Raw genomic sequence first — 27,681 nt, forward strand, 5'->3', positions numbered from 1 at the left:
ATCTGAGATCGATGTGCTCTAACGACGATTTGCCAATGAAAATCTAAATATGTAGTGTTACACACAATGAGAGCAAACCCCAGCAAGTGCATACCGCTGATGGGGCAAATTGTCACATGTGCACACTAACTATTTGAATGACTATAATTCTGTCCTGAAATCAGATGGGAAAATCAAAACAAAATATTTACTTTAGACTCTAGTGGGCCATCAGGTAATGTGGGACACCTGAGCTTCAGTATGTTAATTTCCTGATCTTACTAAATAAATATGTCTTTAATAAAACAATGTGACAAATTGTTATCAAATTGTGTTTGTGATGTATTCAAGCAAGAAAATATGCACTGAGTTGTTTAAAACATGTTTTAGTTGTCCCACTTTATCAAATCTGATGGATATTGTGGGAAAGAATGCTTTGGGTATTCTAGGGCAGTCATTCAAGTTATTTTAATAAGGGAAATGTGTATTTAGGGGCTTCCTGAAGTAGAAAAAAGTATTTGCCAAGGGTCCACTCTGGCACAGACTGAATAATGGTGCTAGTATTTAAGAATCTGAGTCCAAATCAAAGGACATCCCATCTCTGTGAGGTAGAAAATCTAAGCTGGGAGTAATGAGTTAATAAGAAGTTACAGCCTGGTCAGTTACGTCAGCATGTATCATGTTTATGCTTTTATAGAGTGAGAAGGGTCAAGCTGACAAACATAAACAATGAATTTCCACTGCAATCCCAAAACACAGAGGAGTATTATTTGGGCTGAGGGTTCTTTATGATGATTCATTTTACATGTTAATTTGAATTATTGACATTTCTATAAATTAAGTGGCCCACTTATAAAACGGCAAATGTGGGCCTCTTTTGGAGGTGCTATAGCAAGATGTGATCTGGATGTGAACCTAAGCGTGGCCCATGTGGTAAATGGTTAACATGGCCCAAATAACACAGAAATTATTTCCTTTGGCTCCTTTGGCCGACATGTTACTTGTGGCCAATATCTTGCAAAGTGTGTGAAATGGCATGTGGGCCAAATTCCTCCTCTGCCTCACTAACAGTGTTTGTTTTCTCAGATTTTGAAACACTGGCTTTATGCTGATGTTATTTCTTAAGATGCCTGTTGCATGTAAGATCAGAGATTGTATTTCCTTTTTAAGACGCAATTGACTGCCCCCTCCCATCCTGGCCCCGGGCCTGATGTGAAGTTATTCAGTAACGCCGAACTAATCGTATTAACGAGGAACCTCCTCCTGACGGTCGGGGGCCACGCTGCAGCCGCGGTGCGCCTATATAAAAGCAGCCCGAGCGCGCGGCGGCACACACCTCCACGCACCGCGCATTGATCCGCTGCCTGTAATCATCCACACTGACCCTGCTGAGACCTGGACACGACCACAGGACTTTACCATGGAGAAAGACGCAAGACCCAACTGGGACAACCCCCTGCAGTTCCTGCTGGCCTGTGTGTCTTACGCAGTGGGACTGGGAAACGTGTGGCGGTTTCCATACCTGTGCCAAATGCACGGTGGAGGTGAGTGACCGATTCCACAGTGGACACCACTCCGGCTCCATGCTGTATAAACAAAGTGTATCTGATGATTTCCACTGAAACCAGAGGGGCTGTGTTCGCCTCCAATATGCTCGATCCTGATGGGACACATCTGGCCCTGAATAGTCTTCTCTTAAGTGTTATCTGACTCTTCGTGTCAGTGTAAACAATCTCCTGTAAACACATAAACAGGGCTGGGAAAAGAACATTTGAAAAATAAATAGCATAAATAAATAAGATCTTAACCACTGCTTTACTGAAGTCTTGCCAATAATCTGAGTCATGTAGGTGGGCTGTCTCTGGGGGTTAATATCCAAACGAATCCTTATCATGCTGAATGGGCTATTGTTAAACACTCAGTTGACCTAGAGTTTAAACTGTAAATAACTAACTGGAGTTCAAAATGGGGAAGCCTCAGCACAGATGTATACAGTGTAAAAGCCATATTCACAGACAAATTGAAAATAGCACAAATACGGTGTAGTCAAGGACAACACAAAAATGGATAGAGGCTAAGAGACAAGTTAAAAGGAACTTGATGGAAAACAATAGTGTACCAATAAAACATTCATTATAATTGAATTATATATTATATATCGTTTTTACACTAATAACAATGTTTAACTTTTACAAAACAGATGTGAAAAGGTGTAAAAGTCATGATTTGCTCCTCTAAAGGACTTCTTGACATTCTCCGTTTCGTCTGATTTGGGTTGGTATCTCACTTGTGGACTTTTGGAAGACATCTGAATTATCTTTGTAAACTCAGTCCTGGACTTGTAATGTTTCCTATAAGGAAAACATTGAGCCTTATCTTTCTTACATTTGTTCCTATGGTGAGTTTGCACACACATGCCACGTCAGATTCAGCAAACGGTTCAAACTTCAGATAAGGGTGTAAATAATCTGAGAAAATGCCATCTGTACATAGTGGAACAAAAGTGCAGGAGGATAGTAAATTAGCATAATCGGCACCCAAACAATACCATATAAGGTCATACTTCCTGCCCCATGTGGCAGAAGTGTTCATTCATGAAAACGGCTTCAAAGAGTAAAAAGGTAAATGAGTTGATGATTGAATTCCTGCTTTCAGAGACCCAGCCAGGAGAGATTATAATTTTTAACAGCATCAGAAGTGGAATTAAGAGACTGACTAAAGCAACGCTGGTGATGCTGTGTCAAATGTTGGCCGACTCTCACTGAAGAAAAGAAACAATAGTTTGTTGTGAAAATAGCTTTAAAATCGAGTGACTGCACTGGGAGGAGGTCAAGGTAAAGTCTCCATCAATGATATGCATCAAATATACATATTCACTTATGTGCTGGTTTGGGATCAGGTAATTCGTTCACTGCAATATTGTACAATATGCAGTATGTAATACTCATTTTTACTAAATTATATTTTGACTTCAGGCACCACAACACTAACTGTGGATTCTACCAGAGCACCAGTGCACGTATGACCCTGGTTGTATGGGCGCTCCTGTCTTGTCTGCAGGTTGATTAGATGTTTCATGAGTCAGGGAGTTCCAGCACTCCCCTGGAGAAAGTAGTACATTTTAGACAAGTGATCTGATTGATTGTTGATCAAGCCGATGGGGGTCTGCAGCATGTCAGCAGCGTGTCTGGGACATGTCTGTAACGTGTCTATGAAGGGTTGGTCAGCCTCACTAACTTGATCTCCTAAGACTTCACACAGCAACTGATCGAGAGCTTTCGTCGGCTTATTACAAAATCCTTCAACGACTTGCTACTGGCAACTAGCAACTAGCTTGACCCCTAAAATGTAACCAGCAACAAGTAAGATGTAAAATATTACATGAAACATAAAGAATATAACAAGTAACGTGTAAAAGTAACATGTAACAGGGTCGCCTACTGGCTAGTTTGGCTTCAACTGGTAAAACAGAAGTTACTTCGTGGAAGTTCTTCATGATAAAGTGGAAGTAAACAATGATCAGGGTTCATGGTAGTTCAGGAAAAAGTTAGTTTGGATCAAACCCCAAAAAAATCATCCTGATGCAGTTTCCTGAATATAATAGAGCTCTGTGAACATGGTGAACAGTTAACTGATGCACAGCCTAAACCGTTTTTACTTTCTCCTCCGTATTCCTCTTCCAATTCCCAGATGTCATGAATTTACTGTTTATATATACATTTACAATCATTAATGCAATATCTTCTTTCAACTGAAACACTTTATGATGTTGCTTGACGACATTTGAATCATGTGATTAAGATAAAAAATGTGCAGATAGGCTGTGTAATTACCTTATTTCGACTTAAGCGGCCTATCTGTCCATCTCCAGGGGGGTTCCTGATTCCATATCTTATCATGCTGATTCTGGAGGGCGTGCCCTTATTCTGCTTAGAGCTCGCCATCGGTCAGAAGATGCGTCTTGGAAGCATCGGGGCGTGGACTGCCATCAACCCTTATTTGGGCGGAGTGGGTAAGTGCAGATTGAAGTGGCAGTTGGAGTGTAAAGATTCTGAAATTGAGTGAAAAATGAACCGAGATCTTCCTCATCTCGACCTGCTGCCACTGCTGCAGCCTGTTGACCCCTCGCTCCTTTAATAATGGACTCATTTTCACTTCTAACAATATAACACATTATAATAACACAGAAATTATAATTCTAGTTAAAGTCAGTTAAAGGTATTACACATGACTTTTACCAATCCTAATGGCTGGATCACACCTGTAGTAAAAGGAAGGCTAGTGTATTTAGCTCAATATGGATGGTTGCCCTTAGATTGACCCCCACTGTAAGGAAGCAAATGTGAGGGACTGCTTCATCCTTTCTAGACGTCTCCATTTGTCCAAACTCCACAGCCCCAGACTTTTCCAACTAAAATGGCATCAGCAGCATTTTCCAACTTCTAGGTTTTAAATGCTCTATGTGGACATAGAATGTGTAAAATGGCAAAAGAAACTGCATATAACAACAGTATAATAATTTGTTTTGTTTTTAGGTCTTGCTAGTGTTGTGACATCCACGTATCTGTGTCTCTATTACAACATCATCAATGCCTGGAGTTTCTGGTACCTCTTTAATTCATTCCAAGTGAGCTGCTTATTAACAAACTACTTTTCAGTGTTTACAACATGTGGGGTCGACATTTGTTTCTAAAAACTCTTCTGTGTTCCTATCTAACCCAGTCAGTCCTGCCCTGGGGAGACTGTCCCATCAATGCCAACGGAACAGGATACGTAGAGGAGTGTGAGAAGGCCACACCCACCCAGTACTTCTTCTACAGGGAAACACTGAATATTTCTTCTTCTATTGAAGTGAATGGAGGCATTCAGACAAGCCAGGCATTGTTACTTCTGCTCGCCTGGGTGATTTCTTACCTGTTTATAATCCGAGGAATAAAGTCAACTGGAAAGGTAAGAGAACCCAGAGGTGCACACACACTCAGACACACACACACACACACGCACACACACACACACACACACACACACACAGATATGCCTCATTGTAGAATGTCGACTTTAGTTTGCCAGTTATGACTGATGACATTTGAGTAGTAACATTTGAAAAATCAAGGACTTTCCATTGAAACCAGATGAGAAACACTGGCAACAAAGGTATAAATAATTATCAACATTCCTTCAGAATAGTACTACTTCTACATTTGTATTTCTATATTATTATTGAATACGTACTTGTTCGTTGTTGTTGCTAATAGTTCTTATGACATTTTATTAAAGCAATTCTGTTTTTGATTGATTAAGACAATGGAGAATAAGGCATGTTCATGTTACCAGTTTGAAGAATTTCACCACAAAGCCACTATGAAGACCTCGATCTCAAATGTCGAGTGATGGATCCTTAAATTATGACAATTATCAAAACTTTAACATAAGTCCAAACATGCCACCACGATGCTCCACCCATCCACTTCCGAATTTGGACGTTAACATTTGGCTCCATCCTCAGGTGGTGTACTTCACAGCCACATTTCCATATGTGGTCCTTTTTATCTACCTGATCTGGGGCTTCACGCTCCACGGTGCCGTAAATGGGGTCAAATACATGTTCACACCCAAGGTAAGTTCTCGTTGGAGATTTGGCAGCAACAAAAACAAGACCATGCTTATTCTTAGGTTGCATGAGGAGTCTGTGCATACTGTTGACATGATGTTAAGGAGTTTATCACCCCATTATAGGAGGGGCCACTAAATTATATTTATAAATGTGGTGGTATAAGTCATATAAACCGCTTAGTGTAGTTTCTATCTCCAACACAACAGAGTATGGACCCACAAAGCTCATGAATAATCAGCTTGAAGGTGTCACATTAGATTCCCATTAGAACCCTCTGCAGAACTATCAAATAAATGTGTTATGAATTGGCAAAAATATATTTGCTACAATGTGCTGGAATATATATCTGTGAGTGTGTGCCTGTGTCCATACATGATGTGCATCTGCTTTTAGATGGAACAGCTTGCCAACCCTACCACGTGGATCAATGCGGCCACTCAGATCTTTTTTTCTCTGGGTTTGGGTTTTGGGTCACTCATAGCTTTCGCCAGCTACAACGAGTACAACAACAACTTTGAGCGCCAGGCCATCATGGTTTCCCTCATCAACAGTGGAACGTCCGTCTTTGCCAGCATTGTCACCTTTGCCATCTATGGGTTTAAGGCCACATTCAACTATGAGAACTGTCTGGAGAGGTGTGTGTGTGTTTTATATATATATATACATATATACACACAACCTAAATGGCATCTATAGTGTTGTATATATTTTATATGGTTGTGTGTATGGGTGTGTTTATAATCTGGATAGGTATGGGTAATAGAAGGCTCTCAAAGGCAGATGCAAAGAGTGGCTTTGGTAGAAGGCAAGCACAATGCATGCATTACATTTAGCTCTGACCTGACTTTGTTGAGACAGATAGGGTAGGACAGCTTATTTAATTAATTATTAATTAATTATTAAAAGTTATGAAGTCAGAGTACTGTTCATGTAAGAGTCTGCTTCTTCGCTTTTCTAGGACACGCTTGCTGTTGCTGAATACCTTCGATCTAGCAGAGGACACCATCTCCTTGGACACTGTCTTTGAGTGGATTGACAAGCTGAATGCAACATACCCGCAGGAGTTTGCTGAGATCTCCAGCAAACTGGAAACGTGTGACCTGGAGAGTGAACTAGACGGTGTATGTTCCTCTTAATTACACTCTCCTTATATAAATATCTAGAGAAACTTTATAAATATTTTTATTTTCATTTTATTGTTTCACTTTTTAAAGAATGGGAAATATCAACTGCAGAATCACCAAAAACACAAAGTCTTCTTGCTGAACCTGTATGTAGTTTTACACAAACAATCAGTCCAATTCAAGCAAACAGTACCAGAGTGAAATAGGCTGTAGACAAATATCAAATCTCAAAACAAAGAGGCAAAGTTTTTTCTAACACAAAAGGGAGAGAGGATGAACAGACAATCCAGTTAGGGAATGTGGAAAACAGGAAGGTAGTAAATACAATGTGGTACAACAGAAAAGAAACAGAGGCAGGTTAAAGTGATTGGAAGCAGGTCTTACAGATGATTGGATAATAGATATGTAAAAAAAACAAATCAAATTAATTTGTGACTAATGTTTGACCTGACTGCTACTGGTCAGTTAAACGGATGCAGACAACAATATTTTGCAATTTTTGTGATGTCAGCAGATCCATTTAGACACCTCCCACTCAAGCTTTAGATAAAGTGCTGCTTACATAGTGTGTGAACATGTCTACAAAACATAATCAATGTAAACAGTAGCCTGACACATACTGTAGGAAACAATTTGCACTCTGCACGCACTTGCTTATCACACGTCTTTGAGCTGTTATCTTGTATAAGCCCATATAAAGTTATATACATAAAACCATCACGGACTGAGGAGCATAAAGCAAGAGGTGCGGACCGATCTGTCCTCGTTTTCTATTCACACTAGCCAAAAAGCTATGGAACAATTTGAACTAATACATTCTGAGCAATGTTCCTTGGAGAAGCAATAGTCATATGAATGCAGCAATTCCCCGTCTGTTCTCTCAGGGGCTTTCAAGAGGCCATGGTCCAATGGGTCAGCTTCCATTCCAGTCATCAATTGTCTCTTTCGTCTGTTTCAGGCGGTAGAGGGGCCAGGTCTGGCCTTCATCGTGTACAGCGAAGCTATTAAAAACATGCCTTTGCCTCAGCTGTGGTCTGTGCTGTATTTCTCCATGCTCCTGCTGTTGGGAATGGGCAGCATGCTGGGCAACATCACTGCCATCATCACCCCGCTACGAGATTTCAAGGCCACGTCCTGCATAAGCAACGAGTTGTTTAACGGTAAGATCCAGGTTGATAAATATATTGCGATTTTTTGGCAGCCATATTGTTTGTGGCACAAGAAGAAGAGAGAAAAAACATGCTGAGACTCTGCACTACCCTTAAAGTAACCTGGCTCGGGCATTTTAGGAGATGCGGTTTTTGCCGTCACACCCAAGTCAGAGTGAAATCTGGTTTCTCTCTTCAGGGTATAGAGAGCAGGTGTCAGTTTGAATTTATGTCTAGAGGTATGATACTTTCCCATAAGTAGAACAGACAAATGTATGTATTATTGTGACTACTTAGAGAATGAAGTTAAGTCCTTACTGCATTAAAGTAATCCATGGGTTTCTATGTGAATGTTTAAGCTTACTAATTGTAATTCAATAGTTAACAGAGACTGAATTGTTGTGTTCTGCTCGCAGGTTTAGTGTGTATGTTCTGTTTCCTGCTCGGCCTGGGCTTTACTACCACATCAGGAAGTTACTGGTTTACCATGTTCAATGATTACGGAGCCACCTTCTCGCTGCTGTTCGTTGTCCTCATTGAGGTCATCACCATTAGTTACATCTATGGAAGTAAAAGGTTTGTGCATTTTATGTGTTGTACAGTAATATCCATAATTGTTGCCTTCAGTTCAGCTTAAGTTTTAGCTCAGTTAGTAGCTTGTGCTATCTGCCTGTGTATAAAGTAATCAGCTCTTCTAAATTTTGCCAAATAATATTGGATTTGAATACATTGTCTTCTCATTTAAGGTTTGAAAAAGACGTAGAGGATATGCTTGGTCATCGGCCAAACTTGTACTGGAGAATCATGTGGAAATTCGTCAGTCCCCTTCTCCTCATTACAATATTCATCTTCTACATCGTCAGCTACATCCGGGGAGGGACACCTACTTACCAAGCGTGGAACAAAGAGCTGGTAAGCAACGGCTTTTTTTAAATAAATATCCAGGTTACTGAAATGGTGTGATTAGCCTGTAATAATACACAGTGACAAGGTGAAGTTAGAATGAAAATGTATTAAGTCCAAAATAATAATGAGTAATAATGAGACCAGAGAACTGCTGTTTGTTGCAAATATCAGGTTTGTTTTGCGCTGAGGTTGAAAAGTTGGTCTTGTGCAGAGCACTCTAAATTGTAAAATGTATGAAAAGCACAGTCTGGAAAAGGATTCAAACAAATATTAGATCACATCTGGTTGGGCATACTGAAATTAGCTGGAGTTTGGAACAGAAATGACTAGAGATGGTCCAAAGAACCTGAACACCATAGTATCACACAGAAATATGAATTGTTCCATATCATATCCTTAACAGGGACATGTGTGAATGTAAAGAAAGATGACACAGACCAGAAGTTGGATGAATATGATAAAATGTTCATGATGTCTCCAGCCCCTGTTTGGCCTAAAGAAGACAAATGTCCAGGAACAGCTGTGCATGTTACACAGTTTTCTTCAGTAGAAACAGACCAAATCTATTTAGTGGCAATGAGATGATTATTTGTTTTCTCAGTTTGTCCAGGGCTTTGAAGTCAAATGTTTGCAGTCATTCTACTGTTGTTTTTAATACTTTCATCATTCGACAACAACGAATCAACCAATGTCTAGTAAATTAAATGATAAAAACCATTGTAGGTTACATGAGAACAAACAGTAAAGGTGCTGCTGTTTACTGCCAACTGAGACCTGCTTGTTTGGAGTCAGCTGAAAGGGACTTAGAGAGGCTGTGCCCAAACGAAACTCTTTCTTAATACTCAGACAAAAAGCTCTGTTATGGGAATTTCCAGAGACATAAAAGGATGAAAAGTGCAAAGAGCATTAGGTCAGACTTGATGTTACACAACACAAGATCCCCTCCAGGTTATATAAGGTTGTGTGCACTCACCATCGGTAATAATGACATTGCTGGCCTTTACTGCTTTCGTGTTACTTTAGGAAGCTTCAATATAGTGGATTAAGAGATCCAAAGCTCTGGGTCGGTTATAAAGGAGTTTTTAACAAAAAGACAGCTGACCTACGTCCAGGGATCATCTCAAGTTATTTCTGACAGGGACAGTTCTTGACCTGTGGTGTTGTTCTGGAGCTACTATTATTCTGTGTCATTAATGTATCCTCCCACTTTCATCTCTTACTGTTTGTGTGTTGGACATTGTGCGCAAAGCTTTTTATACACAGTCTATGGTGCACAATTAAGATCATAAACTTTGTGTTTATTACCTGATTTATCGGCATTGAAAATGTTATCGTCAATGTTTTTCATAAAATAAAACTGACATGCGTGTCAGCTATATCAGTGCTCTGATGATAAGAAATCAACACAATCAAAGGAGCCAAGTTCACAACTTTTCAAAATAAAAGCTTTGTAATTCAGCTCAATATAAAGCATTGCAGCTACGATACCAACATTCCTCCACTGTGAAGACAAATTGCCAAACAGGAAGGGATTGGATGGATCAGCATCCGTCACTGGTCAGTCTGTCTGTGTCAGTCTGATATATGGAGATATCAAAAGAACCCAATATTTAAAAGCCATGAAAATTGCCCTGCATCTGCATTTGTGATAACAGGGTTTAACACAGATGCATCTTAGTGCAAGCTATAGACTGATGACAGATTTACATGGCAGCTGTTAACTGTACCTGTGGTTTCATCAGGGTAAGTCCGAGGTAACAGAGTATCCGGTCTTTGGTCAAGTCTTCATCGGACTGCTGCTGCTGTCGTCGGTGAGCTGTGTTCCCCTCACAGCTCTCTACGTCTACTGCAGGAAGAGGAAACATGGCCACCATCCGAGGGAGCGGACCGTGAGCACAGTGTGTGATTAGGGGCCGCACCATCTCTGAACACAGCAGCAGAACACCATCGATATGCTCACACATGAGCGGACCGTGGCACACACAGTGCCCATTTGTGTTTTCTTTCCTTTATTTCTCGACTTTCACCACAGTTTGCATTGCTGAGAGCATTTTGGATCTCCTCTCTCCCTGTCAGAGGACTTCTTTTAAGTTTGGATTGTAAAAATACCCCTTGGAAATGGAAACAGATCAACTGGAGGCAAAGGGCAATAAACCCAGAAGAAGGCATCAAATAAATCTGCTCCTTAAGATAAAGAAAACTGGGTATCTGGTAAATGAGCTGTTTTTATATAGCACTTAACAGCCGCTCAAAGTGCAGTTTGAGTCACATTCACATAGACTGTGCCGGTCAGTTTTAAAAACTGGAAGAGATTCCAGCTCATCACATTCCACAGAGCAGGAAGAATTCCTCGCTCAGCCTCAGCTAGTCCACGGCGTAATAGTGGAATATGTTTATTAGTGTAGATAGAGTTTGTTTGATTCTTCAACATTTATGGCAAATGTAGCTGTATCATATGACACTAGTTTACTAAATGGTTTTTAATATGACAGATGATTGTATGTAGATAAGTATCTTGTTCCATTGTGATATCTAGGGTTTGAGTACGGTAGATATTAGATGTTTTAAATCATGTTTAACAGCTAACCTCAAATATGAATGGTTCTTATCAGTGGGATCAAGCCAAACACGTTTTTTGTTGAAATATAAAACTCCACAATGGGATTTTAGTCCAGCGAGAGGATTTCAGAGGCGGTTTGAAGCATGAGAGAAGGAGAAGCTCAGTTCACACCACACTGACCTGTTTTGTTATGTTAAATATTTTTGGATAAGTAGTTTTATATCTATAATCTACCTATAAAGGGCTGATATCTGCTTTCGTTTCCTCTCTTTAAGAGTAAAGCCGAGCACGTGTATTAACCAGTAGAGCAACTTCTGAGCCAAATATAAACAAAATACTGAAATATTTGCTTTGTACATCCTCAAACATGTACACTGTGTACATATTGTAGATACGTCTTCAAACTATCTTATGAATACTCAATAAATATGTGACTTTTGCTTTTTTTCTGCCATTATTATTTACGAGTCATTCAATTGTCAACATGAACATAATCGCCAATTTTGAAGTCGACCTGTCTGTGTGTACATCAAGGGGGGGGGGGGGGGGGGGGATGATGCCGATGCTGCACAGCCTCACAGGCTTCACGAGAGATCTGACATTATTTTTCAAGACATCTGGATACTGTAGTTTATTGAATGAAGTGAAGTTCTTGATTTGACCTGTGGCAGCGCCCCCCGCAGGTCTCTCCTCCTGCTCACTGGGGGCTAATCTGAACCGGTATTTTAAGCTTGTTGTTTCTTCATCATCTGATCCCCGTCCTGGCAAATAAGCCAGAAAAACATTACAGTATTACCAGAGGTAGAAAAAATCCTAAATTCCTTTACAGAAAAACAAGAATTAACCCTCCAGAGATTATATGGCCTACTACCAAATACATTGATTCAGAAATAAATAGGATATTTACAGTACAATGGGTAACTTGGGTGAAACAAGTGTCAAATTAATTATTTATCGAGGGGCACACTAGGAAAAGCTTGATGGGATGAGTCATTAGAGTATAGACAGAATAGAAGTAATGAATAGTTCATTGGTGTCTGGGAATCAGAATAATGACCACATCACAGTAAAGTATCATCAAATAAAACAGGCGCTTGAATGTCGCCCGAGATATTTGTGAAGCTTTCTGAACTCACAACGCACTTCCTGCAGTCAGTGTTGGGTTACAAGTTTTTTTTTACAATGTTACAAAGTACAAATAAAAATGAAATTGCACGAGCAGTAAAGCACTAAATACAGTTACATCAAAACAGAAAACCGGTTTGGAAGCAATGAGGATATAATAAAGCTACCATTGAGGAAGTCAATGCGTGGATCATTTACTGTAAGATCAGGATTTCCCAAAGAACGAATATCATTACAGTGTCCAACCTGATAAAGTGATCATGAAATACACTCTAGTAATAAACTTGCCTCACAAGGCGTTTTTACTTGTGGAGCAGATAACTGATCGACTTATCGCCTACTGGAGCTTTAAATAATGTCTAATCACATGTAATGCGTGTCGTTTCAGGTCTGATCTTAAATTGTTTCAGTTTATTACTGCCCGATACCTCAGTCAAAGAACGCACGTGATCGACAATCTTTAGTTTTTTAGTGACGGAAACTTCAGGCAACAAGAAGGAAAAACATTAATGAGTAGCTTTGTACAATCTCACTTTGGCGGAAGTCATATATGCCGATAAGGAACTTACCTCGGCAGCGGTAAATGATTTTGTACACTCAGACAAATGTCTGAATACTTGAAAAAAGTGTGAGGTTGAACTGTGAGGACAGAAAGGTGTGTAGCCGAGTCTGTTTGTCCTGCATCAGTCTGTGCAGGTTCAGACGTAATGTACAGACTGATGATCTAAATCTGATGTGGTCACAGCAAAGACTGAACAATAAGTTGGTTGTGACGGTGTGTTCATCCACTTCGTTCTTTCTGCACACTGACATCTTTCCATAAAGGTGATATTACTTCACGTATGGGCTCAGACAAATGAAGGGAAGGAAAGGGTTGGTGAGGGTTGGTGAGGGAGACGGTCTTCTTGTGAATGCCTCCTTAGTCACAGCCTGATACAATCGTCTTAAGCCAATCACCTGAGCTGTTTAAAATGTTTCCCCTCAGCAGTCCTTCAGCTGTCAGTTCACTCCAGTGATACCGAATGACCCACCCCCTGAACCACCTCAATTCTGGACTCCATCGGCTACAAGCATCATCCAGAAGTCCCTCATTGACGTTCCAACTCTTTGCTTCATCGCTCATCTTCACCACCAGTGTTTGGCCTCTGGGGGAACTCTATTTCATAAAAAGTTCACGATACATTTTTTCTTCATTTTAATTCATCCTCTCTCACCAGTCTGTTTGTTATGACTTAGTCACACAAACCGATCATTCAGCTGCTACAAATACTTACTACAGCATCAAATAAGGAATCATTCACAACGGATAACAGTTCCTAAAAACTGTTTTTAAAACACATAGCGAACAGATGTGGTCCACTTCATTGATGATGCAGCACTTCTGGCCTTGTTGTGACCAGAAAAAAACAGATGCAAGCCTAAAGTGGCCCACTTGTTACATAGCAAATGCAGCCGAATTAACCCCGAAACAGATGTGGTGCTTCAGGCAAGGTGTATTCTGGATGTGAACCTACGGTGGCCCATGTGGTGAAAGGAGAAAATAGCACAAAACAAATTCGAGCCACCTTTGGCTGACGTTTAGTAGTGCTATGGCTTACAGTAGAGTACATGCTAAAGGTATTGTGTAGTGTATTATCATAATATCATAAGCTACAATACATAAATATACCTCAAACCAATAAAGAAGTTTCCTTTCAGACGGACTACAATACACTGTCCCAACTCAGGTGTTGAAATCTACATTGAGGTGGAACCCTCAGAGGACGAAGGTGGGGTGAACCAGTATTTCCTCCCAAACTGACAGTCTCTATCTTCAGGCAGATTAACATGTGTCCATGAAGGTGCTGCAGTCGATCCAGAAAACCTCCACGTGACACACACTGGACCTCATGCAAATATTTGTATAACAGGCTAATTATTCCCCTCCCCTTGGAGAAAGATTAATTATCAAAACTGTTATCAAGGAGTGATAATAATAATTTAACTCTTTGCAGTTTTCAACAGACAAAATGCCAACCTGCTCGCTAGTATCAGTAGTCGTAATAAAGAATCTAAAACTAAATAGGAATACAGCTGCCCATCATCACTGTGACAGAAATAAAGGTGTGATATGTTTAACAGGTGATGCAACACAGTCAGGTAGCGCAGAGGATGACACTGGAGAGAGAACAGACCCTCAAACACCTAGATGTGGATTTGCTAAAAAAAATAAAGAAACTTCATTAATTTCGGCAGCTGTGATGAGGATCACAATATTCATCTTTATTAATTTATTTCATTTCTATATATTTTATTTGAGTTAAATACAGTAAAATACCTAAACCCCCCCACAATTCATTCAGTTTAAGGCTTTAAGATTTCAAGTCAGATGTCGAGTCAGAAAATGTTTGACAGATCTGGACTATACCTCAGGAAATCTTACAACAGAAAAAAAAATGGTGAGTGCCCAAAAAACTAACATGAGTCGCTCATAAAACAAATATGTTCTTGTATGAGGCTGATATATAAAGAAGCAGAATTCGACAGTCAGAATTTAGATAAGAATGTCCACTGGCTGTGTTAAATTACTTTCAGACATGCACTCGGAGGAGGCGATGTAAGAATCCGCTCGATATCCGCAAACGAGCGGGTGTGTTGATGACATTTTTAACACGCAACAGGTGAAACATAAAAAATTTAAAACAATACAAACGACCCAGGACTAGTTCTTCCAGCCTTTGGACACCTTATTGACCCGTTACTGTTCTGGAAATGCAGGCAACATGTAACCTGGGACATAGTAACTGCAAATGGACAGGAACATATTGTCAATGACAAATGTAAAAACACTAAATGAAAATCAACAGTAGAAACACTAAATCATTTAAAACTGTGCTGTGATATCACAGCTTCTGTTGTGAATCTGATCCCAAGCATCCATTAGGAATGCAGGAGGACAAACATGGAATTTAACATGGGTCCCACCACAATCTTCTGAAATCAAGAACAATGACATCCAGTTAGAACAAACACCAGAGGTTCAGTGTCCAGTGAAACGTGTGGACAGACAGTCCTGTCCACATGATTATCGCTACAGTGTGGACAGCAGCCGGCTCATGCACTCCCAGTCTCTTTCTTTCCACCGTCATCGCACATGAGGCCTGCCCCGCTGCCCACCGCCTCCTCCACTCCCCCCTCTCTTAGTAAAGGCTCCAGGTCCGCTGATGCTGGGGGTAAAGTGATGACGAGCTGGTGGATGAGGCGGTGAGCTCGCCAGGGCCTAGCTGCTTTCCACACACACACATTCAGTCCAGCTTCTCCTTCTGGACCAGCTTGGGAGCATCTACAAAGTCACGTCCATTGAAGAGGATGAGGCCACCCGTCACCACGCTGGCTGTTCCCCAGAACAGAACGTAGGCCAGAGTCTCAGTCCACGTGTCCCCTGAGGAGGGACAGCAGGTCACAGAGTCAGTGGAAGAATCAAAAACTACATTTTCATTCAACAAATACTGGTTAAAGTTACCAAAATACTTATAAGAAAAACCTAATAATTCGGGCATGAAAATTTCAGTTAACCGGACTTAGCTGTAGTTTTTCTTACCAGCCATTAGCAGGCAGATGATGCACATGGAGAACGCTACCACCATGACGATGGGCAACTAGAAAAGGAGAAAACCAGGTATACATCAAACATATTGGGAAAAAAAGATTGGTCAGTCCAACTTCCTGAGTTTCTCTTACCGTCAAAAACTTCCAGTCTTTGGGGTCCCGCAGTGGGGTGGTCCTATCAGCTTCCTCGGCAGCATAGTTCCCCAGGAACAGATCAATGGAGTCCTGTGTTTAAAAAAAAAGACAAACCGTCTCCTACTGTTTCACCAGTTACTCATTCCTGCATTGATGTTTGATATTTTCATCCAGCATATCCAGCACTAACAACTCAGCTGCCCTGTGGTCATTAATACCTCAGATTAAAGTCAGAGAGGATGGGTTCTGACAAACTTCAACCTGATCCAAGGGAACAGCGCCATCCACTAATTACACTAACATTTTACTAAAAGCAATAGGATATGATGCACCCAATACTAATTCATTAATTGTATTTATTTTAATGTAAAATACACATCACTATCCACAAATATACTGTAGCACCCACATCTATGAGGCTTTGGACCCACCTGTCTGAAACCATCAGAGAAGTTGTTCTTGTAATATCGAATCATGGAGTTCCAGCCGTCCATCAGCAGGCCCCATTGAGTTCTCTTCCCCGTCCTGAAAGATCAACGTGTCAACACCTAATAGAAACTCTCCACCGTCCCCAGAGGATTAATCTGAACCAGGTATCTGAAATGAAGCTTGTTGAGCCAATTCGTGCTCCCCAGAGTATACACTTTTTACATGTGAACTGTGATGATTAGAAAGGTTTCACAACAATGAGTGTCATTGTTGTGAAACTGTTCTAATCAGCACAATTCACATGTATTACAACTTCTCACTACAATTTTGCCCCTGTCAAGAGAAAGGTGGTCAAAGCAAATAGTGAATGATAATAAATGGAGATTGTATGAAAGGTGGAATTATTATAATTGTTTATGAGGATGGAACTAAGGGACAGTTGAGAATAACCAGAATATATCAGGAGGTATCTTCTATAATACTTACCTCCCCAGATCTCTCTTTTTAGAAATCTGCACCTTGTTTGTCACTATTTCTGCACTGGACCCAGGTGTTAGGAGTAAAACTTTGCACATGTATGTATGTGATATGTAGACAATATAACCAAAATCAAGATGATTTCTATGTCATTATCAAGCAGTGACCATGTGTTTAACTGGATGTCAGCTGTGTGAAAACTCACCTGGTGAAGTCTGTCTTAAGGGCACCAGTACCAGCATACTGCTTAGCACAGGCATCAGCATTGTCTGCCCAGGCTGCACAAGGACAGACAGGGACAAAATACAAACCAGAAAGAGAATTAACAGAAGTAGATCATGTTAATATATGACTTTAAATGTAGCTGTGCCACGTGACTGAATTAAAAAGGACACTACTGGAGCCCACCATTCTTGTAGAACTTCTCAAAGTCCATCTGCTGCTCAATCTTCTGGCCCATGTTCAGGACTCCCATTTTCTGCAGGCACAAACATCCAATGTCAACCTAGTGACTCATCTGTCAAAAGGCTATTACGCTAAAAGCTACAGGTAATGTCTCATGACATCTTAGTACAAAACCTCCCCATTTTTGCCCCAGTTTTAATTAATATAAAACATCATCTTTATTTACCTGGGGTTTTGATCTGTTCAGTGTAATGAAGACTCCCACAGAACAAACTGTATTAGCTGAGCTGAATCCAGGCAAAATCCAAACCTACCCACCCAACTTTGCGTTCATGATGTCAAGTTATTATTTGAGAATGAATGGTAAATATACAAACAATGTGCAATTATTCAGTCAAGCAGATTAATTGAGTTTTAATCAAATTTCTCTTTGAAATAATGGTGATTTCTAATTATTCTGGCCGAATAATATCAACACTTAACAAATACAAAGATTTTGTGGATAAGTAGTGGTCAGGGACTTTTCCCCCCACTTTATGTGATACAGCACTTCAACACTGGAATCATTGTATCCGACATGACTGTAAGGAGAGCACAGCTACTGCTCCACCTTGTTCAGTGCTCTTCATCATTGTGTTCACAACTTGCATGATTGGCTCCTACCTGCAGCTGTGATTGCAGTGACTTTCGGGCCAAAAGGCTTTGGATGACATTGGTGCGATCCAGACAGTCCATGCAGTTGCTCCGAAAGATCCCCTCCTGACTCAGCTGCACCTTCCCATCTGCATCCACCAGGAAATACCTGAAGCCAGATGCACAACATTACGTCTGATGTTATATGCGACTGCTGTAATCAGGAGGTAGAGCGGGTCTTCCCCAAAGCGGAAGGTAAATCGTTTGATCCCCGGCTCCTCCAGTCTGTGTGTCAAAGTGTCATGGGCCAAGACAATGAAAACAAAATGCCCATGATGTCTGTGCTGTCAATGTGTGAGTGAAGTGTGATAAAGAAGGCGCTGCACATGGAAGTGCTATTTTAATGTGAGTGTGAATGAATGAAAGCACTTAGTGATTGTAAGCAAGGATGCAGGAAGTAGGGGGCTGAAGTACCCCCTGCTGCCTAGTGGTGTGAATGTAGGACAAAACAATTATGTTTTATTTATAAATAAAATCTTTAACTAGCAATTTTTTTATTCACATTTGATTAAAATGTTGGAAAAGTTAGTGTATCTTCTGTGTAGCTTATCTGATCCACAAATGTAAACATGAGTTTAGATAACATTAGACACAACTCCTGAGGAAGAATAAACCTCCATTCCATATGTGAACGGTCTAATGTTGAATATGCTACTATACTTTAATAACCTACCATAGGTTTGTTGCAGTGCATCTGTTCTAAAACTGATGTAAAATGTTGTTGGCTGTTAGAATAACTACTATTAATCATAAATGTTGCACTGCTACTCTACAATTAATATATTGATGTTCTCCCTTCAGCATATCATTTCACACACAATGCAAAATACACACTTACCCAAATTCATCCTGCATGTCAGCTACCATGTCCAATAAGAGCTGCAGGCGGTGCCACCTCATCCGACTGCACTCCTTATGGAAGTCAAACGCGATGTACCTGCAGAAAAGTGAGCACTCACTGAAAATACAACAACCTCAACCAAACCTGAGGTAGAATAAACCAGAGGGCCTACAGGAATGCAGCCATAGATGAGATGAAAAGTGATGTAAGTAATGGTAATCTTACTTGATCATGCCATTTCCCAAACTGGTCACCATCTTATCAAAGGCCAGCTCCAATGGCTTTTCTGAGCCCTTTTGGTTGATCTGAAAAAATCATACAAATTAATTGTTTCTATATGGAAAAATCATGCAAACAACCATACAAACAACATGTGTTTTTGTTATTGCATTATTTCCCCTGAATGTTATTTTTAATCCAGGATACTATCATGGATTTTAAAATAAGGAACCGATATCTAACTGATAAATTGGTTGCATAAAATGAAAGCAGTGGAAGAGTGAAATGTATCTTTTTAACCATCTTACCAGGTTCAAAATGACTTGTCTTCCATAGAGAATGATCTGTGAGTCAAAGTGTCTCTGGAATGCATCCAACTACAGAGAGAATAGAAACTGCATGAGAAATAAAGAAAAATTACAAACACAATGATGGCGGCCTTGTTTTGTAGTGCAGCTTACATGGTTGACTGTTTTGTTGATCTGTGGTTTTGGCTTGTACTTGAGGTTGGGCCTTTGGGACCAGTAGAAGGGGATGGAGCCTCTTGTCTGTGAAGAAAAGGGGAACAATACATCAATATACTATAATCAAGCTTTCATTCATCCCTCCATATAGAATAAACAAAATATTTAAGCCACAATCTGGAGTAGGAATACTGTCAGAGTTTCATATCACTGTCTTCTTTCTAATGGGGCGCAATTCAATGTGGGAATGACCATGGAACACAACAAGAATGTGGACTGAGTGCAATGATCTGCACAGCAAAGTCAAAGCAGCATCGGCACATTGTGGGGGGAAATAAACACACAAAATGGCCACAAACTTCAGATCTGCTCGAATTGATTATGCAATATTCTGAGGGATGATATTTTAATGCTGTAGTTGTTAATGATATAGTTTTTAAAGTGTTGGGATTAAAACTAAAAGGAGAAACCTCAGCAGTGAGAATTCTTCACTTACTGTTCGTCCTAAATGATCTTTCACTTCTTCCTAATGGTGAGACTGAACAGCAGACTTCACTGTGTCGCTACAGCAGCATTATTGACTTGAGTATCTGACTCACCTGAACAAATGAGGCCTTGGCACTGTTGAACTGCACAATCTGCTCCGTTTCTACATAGTTAGCAGCGTGGCCTTCAGAATCGATGCCTGCAGACAAAAACACAAAGACCCTTTTAAAAAGTTCTACATTGTAAAGGATCAATGTCCCACCACTGCAGAGACAATCTTTGACTTAATGTCCAGCACATGAGCCTGCATAGCATAGAAATGCATGAAATTCACTTAAATGTTTGTTCACCGCCTATTCACATGAAACTAATAGGAAATGATGTCCTAATGTTTTGTTTTGTTTCATCCTTTCCTTAAAATTTAGATAACATGAATTCAGAAGATTCTACTCTCTCAATAAGATATCAACAAATCTGAGAGGACCTATAGTGACCTAGACGTGTTATCTGCTCCCTCTCATATGGAGCTGTTATAATGAACATATGTTGTACTTGTATTCAAAAGTGAGACTGGTCAAGAGAATCCTTGTTTTCAGCACTCGGAGTAGTATCATTTTTCATCAAACACATGAATTGTTTTTCCTTCATCATCAGCAGTATTACCTCGGACATAGTAGCGGACACCAGCTCTGAAACAGCTCCTCCTGGAGATTATACTCCACTCAAACGTCTTTCCATTGATGCAGCTCGACTTCATGATGATGACTAGTTAACAGAATGTGTTAAGGAACCAACAGAGTTGACATAAAATAGAAAAGAGTCACTGCTATACTTGTAAAAGAAAAAGTGATATAAACAACAAATATCTGATTTAAATATTTAAAAAATGTCTGTCTTTCTGAATCACTATTAAATACAATTCTCAATATAAAGTAACATTTTAGGCTGTACTGTAGACTTTAGTATATTTAATAGCCACTGGTTACTCATCCTGGTCAAGTTAACAAAAAAGTCAAAACATTTTAAAGGTAACAAATGTAAAATATAAAGCAATACAATCTTCAATAAACTAGACACTTAATTTAATGCTTCACTCTAATAAAATGGTGAAAAAGGACAGGGCTCACACTCCTTCACCTCAATGCTCACCTCATACATTTTATGAGGATGGGAATAGACTCTGGCAGTCAGACAACAAAAGGATACAGCCATGGACGACGGGATACACAAACTTGTGCAACTGTAAGATTAGAGCAGTGTTAAATGATTATATGCTCTACTCTTGTTGTCATTATCATTAATTTCAATTCAAATACTATGTGCAACTCTTCTGAAATAACATTTGAAGGCACTTATGCAACAATGGCTTTAAGAAAATATACTAATAATACCCCCTTTACTTTCACTCAAGCACATACTCCATAACACAAGTTGCAACACTGGAAAGAGGCCACTTACAGAGCCAGGGTTACACAAGCAACATGTCTCACTATGTTACAGGGAGAGTCATATACTGGTGGACAGGTTTATCTTGAATGACAGCTATTTCCCTCCACCAATTACTTTAGAGGCCACCCTCAGGGCAGTGTTAGCAAGTCTTGTAGCAAGAAGTATACTGATGCACAGCATATGAAAATGTACACAGATATGAGAAGACTAAAAGCTGAAAAGATTCGGGTTGAGGTTGAGCAAAAGACTAATAGAGACCTCAGAAAAACGATATCACACATTTCAGGTAAACACTTGGAAAAACCAAATCCTCAAAGGTTGGAGGCTGAATCAAAGTGGGCCTATAGAAACCAGCCTTGCTTTATAATCAACAAAGACATGGATATCTCACTTTCTAGAATAATTGCTGAATGACATTTTAAGTCAAAATGAAAAACGAACGTTTCAATGATCAGATAACTGCTGTAGGCTTCTGGTGCCTTTAGATTTTTTGATGTAGCCAAGGCAAAAGTATTTTATTATGACTATTACTTTAACGGGCTGTTTGAACAAAGACTATAGGCTTAAGTTCCAGAAAGAAGTATTACTGAGAATACTTAGGGAACAATCCCCATAGTGAGAAGTAAGCCTTATGCTATGAAAGAGAACATTCATTCTGTCGTACCTCTGGCTGAGCAAGGAATTCCCTCAACAGATGGCCATTCCAGACGAAACGCTGGTCTGCCTGTAACATGGACAGTTGGCAAACATCAACATAAGGACAAGTACAGAGGCAGAGAAGGCTGTATCCTTTGGATAAAATAAATTGTACTAAGAGACTTATTAGAAGAGATAGAATCAGTTAACAACTCGAATATCCAATTATTATTCAACTACTTGTGAATTTAACTTTGTTTGTATCATTTGTGAGATGGACTAATATATAAAAGGTGTATAAAGTTATTTCTTACCCTCTCCAGAAGGCTCATCTCCTGAAATTCAGGGCTGGTGTTTGCCAGGCGCTGCAGACTGTGGGTCAGGTCATAGTCGGTTGCAAAGTAGAAGCTGTCTGTATGAAGGACATTGTTGATCATGGACAGGAAAGCCTTGTTGTCTTGCATCTGAAACAAGATAAAAACAGTAGTGTTGACTCCAGTCAGTAGGACAAGCTGCAGCCTGCAGTCTGGACACTCATACATCAGCTTTTGTGCACCACATTTTTCTCCTTCGCCCTGGTCAGTGGTGGCGTGAGTGGTAAACAAAAAATGGAACCTCTGTAATTTCACCCATTGGTTTAGGACATGTCGGTTTGAAGCTGTGAGTTTGGTATTTTTTTCAAGCACCATCTTAGTTTTTAGAAACCAGAAATAACAATTTTTGGAAGGGCGTGAGGGAGTTAGGGTTAGAGCACGAGGACACTGCACGCCCACCTATGCCTGCAGCCTGCACACATTTGACAGTAGTAGCTGTGCTTGTTTTATGTGTGAAGCTATGGAGGACAAAGTACTTGGTAATTAAAAAAAATTGCAGTAAGGCACCTTGTGCAGTATCTTCTTATAAATAATGAAAGAATCACCTCCCTTTCTATTAGCCACTCTGCAAAATAAATGTAATTATATGGGATGCAGTGAGTAAGACATAACCATAGCTTTATAAAGCAATAATAATTTCTGTATACTTTTAATAATAACTAGGGTGAGGAGTGTCGGATCAGATGCTTTTAGCTTAGGGTACATGTTGTTTCAACACTTATACAAAAGGTGCTCAGATCCAGTGTCTCTGGATTGTGGACAAACCAACGTAACATCTTTAGGCCCCCTGTCAGCAGGAAGACAATTTGAAAGCTGCTTCTGACAGTAGGTTACGATCAAAATACGTATTATTATCAAACATTAGAAGCTACCTGGTTGTCTGTCAGGTGTAGTATTGTCTTCTTATAAGAGATGATTTCAAAGTCCAGAGCCTTCCACACAGCATGACCCAGCAAATCTCCCACCTTCTGCTTCTTTGTGATGACAACCAGGTACATGCCTGACAAAAACAGGTGGGTGGAAATGAGAACGCACAACACATTTCTTCTCCATTAGCTGATAGTTTCCATATATTCCAGGAATGGGTGGAACATAATCCTCCTGCACTACAAACTGAACTTACCTGCCACCAGACGTACAGTCCCCATGACTCCACATATTGGTCTGGTCTCAGCTGAGACCGGGATGTCCCTCCTCACTAAGGACATAACAGTGGTTAGTGTCAGTGTGTTTTATATGTGATCAGCATCATCTTATTCAGTTTTACGTAGGGATTTAAGAGACATTCAGTTCCTGTCAATTTCTATAATTTAATTTTAAATTGATACATTTGCCATTTTGTTCGACTACACTCAATAGCCCTTAAACAAAATTGACAAACTGAAGTAAAAATTAATGGGAAGTTAACATTGAAAACTAAAATCTCTCATGTACAGAAGTATTTACACGCTTAATTCAGTACTTTGTAGATGCCAGTTACAGTTTCTGCTCTTCTTTGTTTAGACTCTAAAAGCTTCACACTGCTTGATCTGGACAGTTATCACACTCATCTTTCCAATCAGATCCTCTCCGGCTACGTCAGACAGAGTGAATACACTCAGGTGACAGACAGAACGTGTGTGTGAGAAAGGCGAACTGCAGAGAAAGTCCCGACCCAATTCTCCAGACGTCATGTCTTGATGATTTTCCATCAAGGAAATGAAAGGAGATTTGTTCTACTTTTCAACCGCAGCTCTAGAAACATCTCTAGAATAATTAAAGCTCGAGTTCGAGGTTTTATTTGAAATGTGTTTGCAAAAATCAATCAATGAAAACCTGTTGGTAACAAAGTGTAGGATAAAGTAAAGTGCCCGCTCACCTGTGAGAGTCATCTCAGTCGACACCCTGTCGATCGCCAGGACATCCACGGAGCCGTCATCGCAAGCCTCAATGTAAAACTTCTCTGGTGCGGTGCGCCTGGAGAGACAGAGGACAGGTATAAACAAACAGCAGCCGGAGCAGGGAGGTGGAATCCTCCTGTTTGAGCTCTAAAGACACTACGAATCAATACGGAGCCGGTGTGTGAGGCTCGGAGACAGGTGGAGGCAGAAGACACCGAGCAGACACAGGAAAACTCTGAGTGTCGGAGCTAAAGTTACAGGACGACCAGCGTCTCACATCCTGAACCGCAGCTCCACAGGACTTTAGTGCCACTGTTGAAGAACAGGTGTGTGAGGAGGCACCATTAGCAGAGCAGACGTTTCGTAATGGAGGTGTTAGCAGCGGGGTTAGCAGCAGCCCGGGCTGGATGTAGCCGGTTAGTCGCTGTGCCGGTAGCCTGTCCGGGGGACGCGCTCACGGACATGGCTCTCTGCCTCCTCTCTGAGACGGAGGGAATAACACATAAAATGAAGCGCTGTGTTGTTCACATGCTGTTTACACTTACAAGTTAAAGCTCTCATAGGCGCTCGCCATCTTGCCTCCCCAGTGACGTGTCTACTTCTTCTTCTTCTTCTTTTTGTTGTTTAATGACGGCTGACACCTTACGTTAAAGGGGCAGTACCGCCACCTACTATGCTGGAGTGCTGGTCATTGGAAATACATAAATAGAAAAATTATATAAAATAGAAAACAAACAAAAAATAACTTAAATCCTCTTCATGAAACCAGTTTCTTTTAAAAACTAAAATAATACTTCACACTACATACTTCCCTTCTCCAATACTGAAAACAGATTCTTCAGGTTTAACTCTTCCACCCCACATTTCCCCAGCTCCTTATGGTTTTCCTCTCTGTGTTATATTTCTGGCAGTGAAAGATGACATGTTCCACAGTGTCTTCCCCTAAACCACATTCACACTGATGAATGCTCCTGATGAATGCTTCTCCATGAAATGCATTGTTTTGTTTAGTCATCTGTGTCCTATTCTTAGCCTTGATATAACTGTTTGTTCTCCAGTGTTTAACTCTATTGTTTTCATTCCTCCCACCTTTCGCTTTATTTGATATACATGGCGTCCTTTTTTTCCCTCACCCCATTGTTTTTGCCAGTCAGTCATGATGCTACTCTTTATTATTGTTTTGGCCTTTCTCAAAGCTACCTCCATCATTCTTTACTGTTTTAATGATTGTTTAGTGAGTGAATCTGCCATTTCATTACACTCAATGCTGTGTTGAGCTCAGATCCACATGAATCTGACTTCAGTCTCTGTGTGGTGTAATCTTTATATTGTTTCATATATTTCATACAGAATATCTGCTCTGCAGTGGGATAACATGGACTGTATTGATACCAATGCTGATAGTGAGTCTGAACATACCATAACCTCTTTTAACTTGTTTTGCTCTGTCCACTGTAATGCCCTCTTGGCAACATCTCAACTTGATATACTGTCAGGTGATCCGTTGTTCTTTCCTTTATAATCATATTTAACTCTGGGATAATAAAAGCTAATCCAATTTTTTACATTTTTGGGCTCCTTTGACAATCTGTTGGGACCAGAGTATTGTGTGTAGTCCTTAGTCTTCCCTCGACTATGTCTGCCCAATTTCCTTTTCCTTTATCTCTCTTAATTTGTTTGTGCATATAAAAGTCTCAGGATACACGGGATATAACCATGTTGGTGTCACAGGATAAGGACCTGTTGCACTTTATATATTATCATGTATCATCATCTCTTTTGCCATTTTACTTTCTGTCCATACATAGCACTCTGTCTTGACTTTTTCACCTTGCCAGCATGGTCTAAGAGTCCTCACAGTTGGGTGTTCTTCTTCTTTGTGTCCCTGTAGGTTTGACCAGCTGTTTAGAATTAGCTGTTGGTATCTGAGGTTCAGTGGCATTTCTCCCATCTCCACTTGGACAGCTATATTTGGGGAGGATTTAATAGCCCCACAGCAAAGTCGCACTGCCTGATTTTTTATTCTTTCTAGTTTATTTGGCAAAGGTTTTGCTGCTGAACTGTACACCACACTTCCATGGTCAATGACGGATCTAATTAGAAATATATATATTCTTCAAAGTTCTTCTACTGGTTCCCCATTCAGAGCCTTTGTGACATCTCATTGCATTCAGAACTATTTAGCATTTTTTCTTATCTTAAATTATATGAACATTCCAGGTCAGCTTTGTGTCAAAGAAAGATATCGGAACGTGCTTACCTGCTCAAATTGTTCCCCATACATTTTTAAACCAGCCTCTTATTTTGTATCTAGAAAAGATCATTGCTTTAGTTTTTTCCACTGAAAACCTAAATTTCCATGCATATGATAATTTCTCTACCATCCTGATCGTATTTGTATCTTCTCTTGGGATTAATTTAAAGTTTTTCCATATGGCCCCATCTTAAGCAAATAATGTTTTTACTATATCAGAACTTATGTCTGAGTACACATCATTACTCATGATGGAAAAAAAGTATTGGGTTGATCACACTACCCTGGCGCGTTCCGTTATCTACCTTATACCTTGTTGTTGTTCCCATCTTTACCTGGATATATTTATTGAACAAAAAGTTTGTCCAATTAAAAGCTCTTCCTGTTATTCTCAATTTGTCATGTTTAATCATTAAACCCTCTTTCCATACCATGTCATACGCCTTCTCGACGTCAAAGAACACTGTCATTATAAACTCTTTATTAACTTGAGCTTTCCTTATTTCTTGCCCTAAACAGATGACTGGCTACATTGTTCCTCTCCTTTTCCTAAAACCCCTCTGATAAGGAGATAACAAGCCGCTTTTTTCTTTATGGAATGTTAATCTCTAAGTGTTTATCTTTTCCATTATTTTTCCAATATGCGATGCGTGACGTGTCTACTCCTTCTTCTTCTGGGTGTTGGTTTCCGTCAGCTTGGAGATACAACACCGCCCCCCTCAGGTTTGGAAATAAATTGCAGTCCAGAGTGATTCTACTTCCCTAGGTGTACACACTCATGGTCTAATCTTGAGATATCATCGTTCTGTAAGTCCTTGCCTTTGTCCCTGGTCGACACCAAACAAACTTCCTGAATAGGACCACTTTAATTTATTACCTTTTCATCATGAAACTA

At 40.1% G+C, this 27,681-nt stretch overlaps 2 protein-coding genes across 2 annotated transcripts; one reads left to right on the plus strand and one right to left on the minus strand.

The window, feature by feature from the left end:
- The first annotated feature begins 1,350 nt into the window (after positions 1-1,350).
- Positions 1,351-11,644, plus strand: LOC128449516 (sodium- and chloride-dependent transporter XTRP3A). The gene is made up of 11 exons (XM_053432729.1): positions 1,351-1,523; positions 3,851-3,991; positions 4,515-4,606; positions 4,702-4,929; positions 5,486-5,596; positions 5,987-6,228; positions 6,552-6,714; positions 7,676-7,877; positions 8,282-8,441; positions 8,612-8,777; positions 10,514-11,644. Exons 1-11 carry the CDS (start codon positions 1,400-1,402, stop codon positions 10,679-10,681), a joined length of 1,797 nt encoding a protein of 598 aa, XP_053288704.1. The 5' UTR covers positions 1,351-1,399; the 3' UTR covers positions 10,682-11,644.
- A 3,034-nt stretch (positions 11,645-14,678) lies between these two features.
- On the minus strand, positions 14,679-25,166 carry LOC128449650 (phosphatidylinositol-3-phosphatase SAC1-B). The gene is made up of 20 exons (XM_053432923.1): positions 25,078-25,166; positions 24,511-24,608; positions 23,776-23,850; positions 23,525-23,652; positions 22,593-22,742; positions 22,307-22,366; positions 21,400-21,433; positions 20,857-20,958; positions 20,307-20,392; positions 19,705-19,791; positions 19,552-19,620; positions 19,250-19,329; positions 19,022-19,120; positions 18,154-18,292; positions 17,494-17,563; positions 17,291-17,363; positions 16,611-16,704; positions 16,177-16,269; positions 16,037-16,094; positions 14,679-15,877 (listed from the first exon to the last, which is right to left on the minus strand). The coding sequence occupies exons 1-20, from the start codon at positions 25,104-25,106 to the stop codon at positions 15,741-15,743; spliced, it is 1,761 nt and encodes a 586-aa protein (XP_053288898.1). The 5' UTR covers positions 25,107-25,166; the 3' UTR covers positions 14,679-15,740.
- Positions 25,167-27,681: the final 2,515 nt, after the last annotated feature.

This window comes from Pleuronectes platessa, chromosome 10, assembly GCF_947347685.1.
Source record: "Pleuronectes platessa chromosome 10, fPlePla1.1, whole genome shotgun sequence".
NCBI classification, from domain to species: domain Eukaryota; kingdom Metazoa; phylum Chordata; class Actinopteri; order Pleuronectiformes; family Pleuronectidae; genus Pleuronectes; species Pleuronectes platessa.

Bases quoted from the DNA above. Each gene is read 5' to 3' on its own strand.
- LOC128449650 (XM_053432923.1), bottom strand. From the start codon at position 25,106: ATGGCGAGCGCCTATGAGAGCTTTAACTT. The intron at 23,653-23,775 runs GTAAGTTCAGTT...TGTTTTTGTCAG, and splicing joins GACTGTACGTCTGGTGGCAG to GCATGTACCTGGTTGTCATC. The intron at 17,364-17,493 runs GTGGGCTCCAGT...GTCCTTGTGCAG, and splicing joins TGAGAAGTTCTACAAGAATG to CCTGGGCAGACAATGCTGAT.
- LOC128449516 (XM_053432729.1), top strand. From the start codon at position 1,400: ATGGAGAAAGACGCAAGACCCAACTGGGACAACCCCCTGCAGTTCCTG. The intron at 4,607-4,701 runs GTGAGCTGCTTA...TATCTAACCCAG, and splicing joins ACCTCTTTAATTCATTCCAA to TCAGTCCTGCCCTGGGGAGA. The intron at 6,715-7,675 runs GTATGTTCCTCT...CGTCTGTTTCAG, and splicing joins TGGAGAGTGAACTAGACGGT to GCGGTAGAGGGGCCAGGTCT.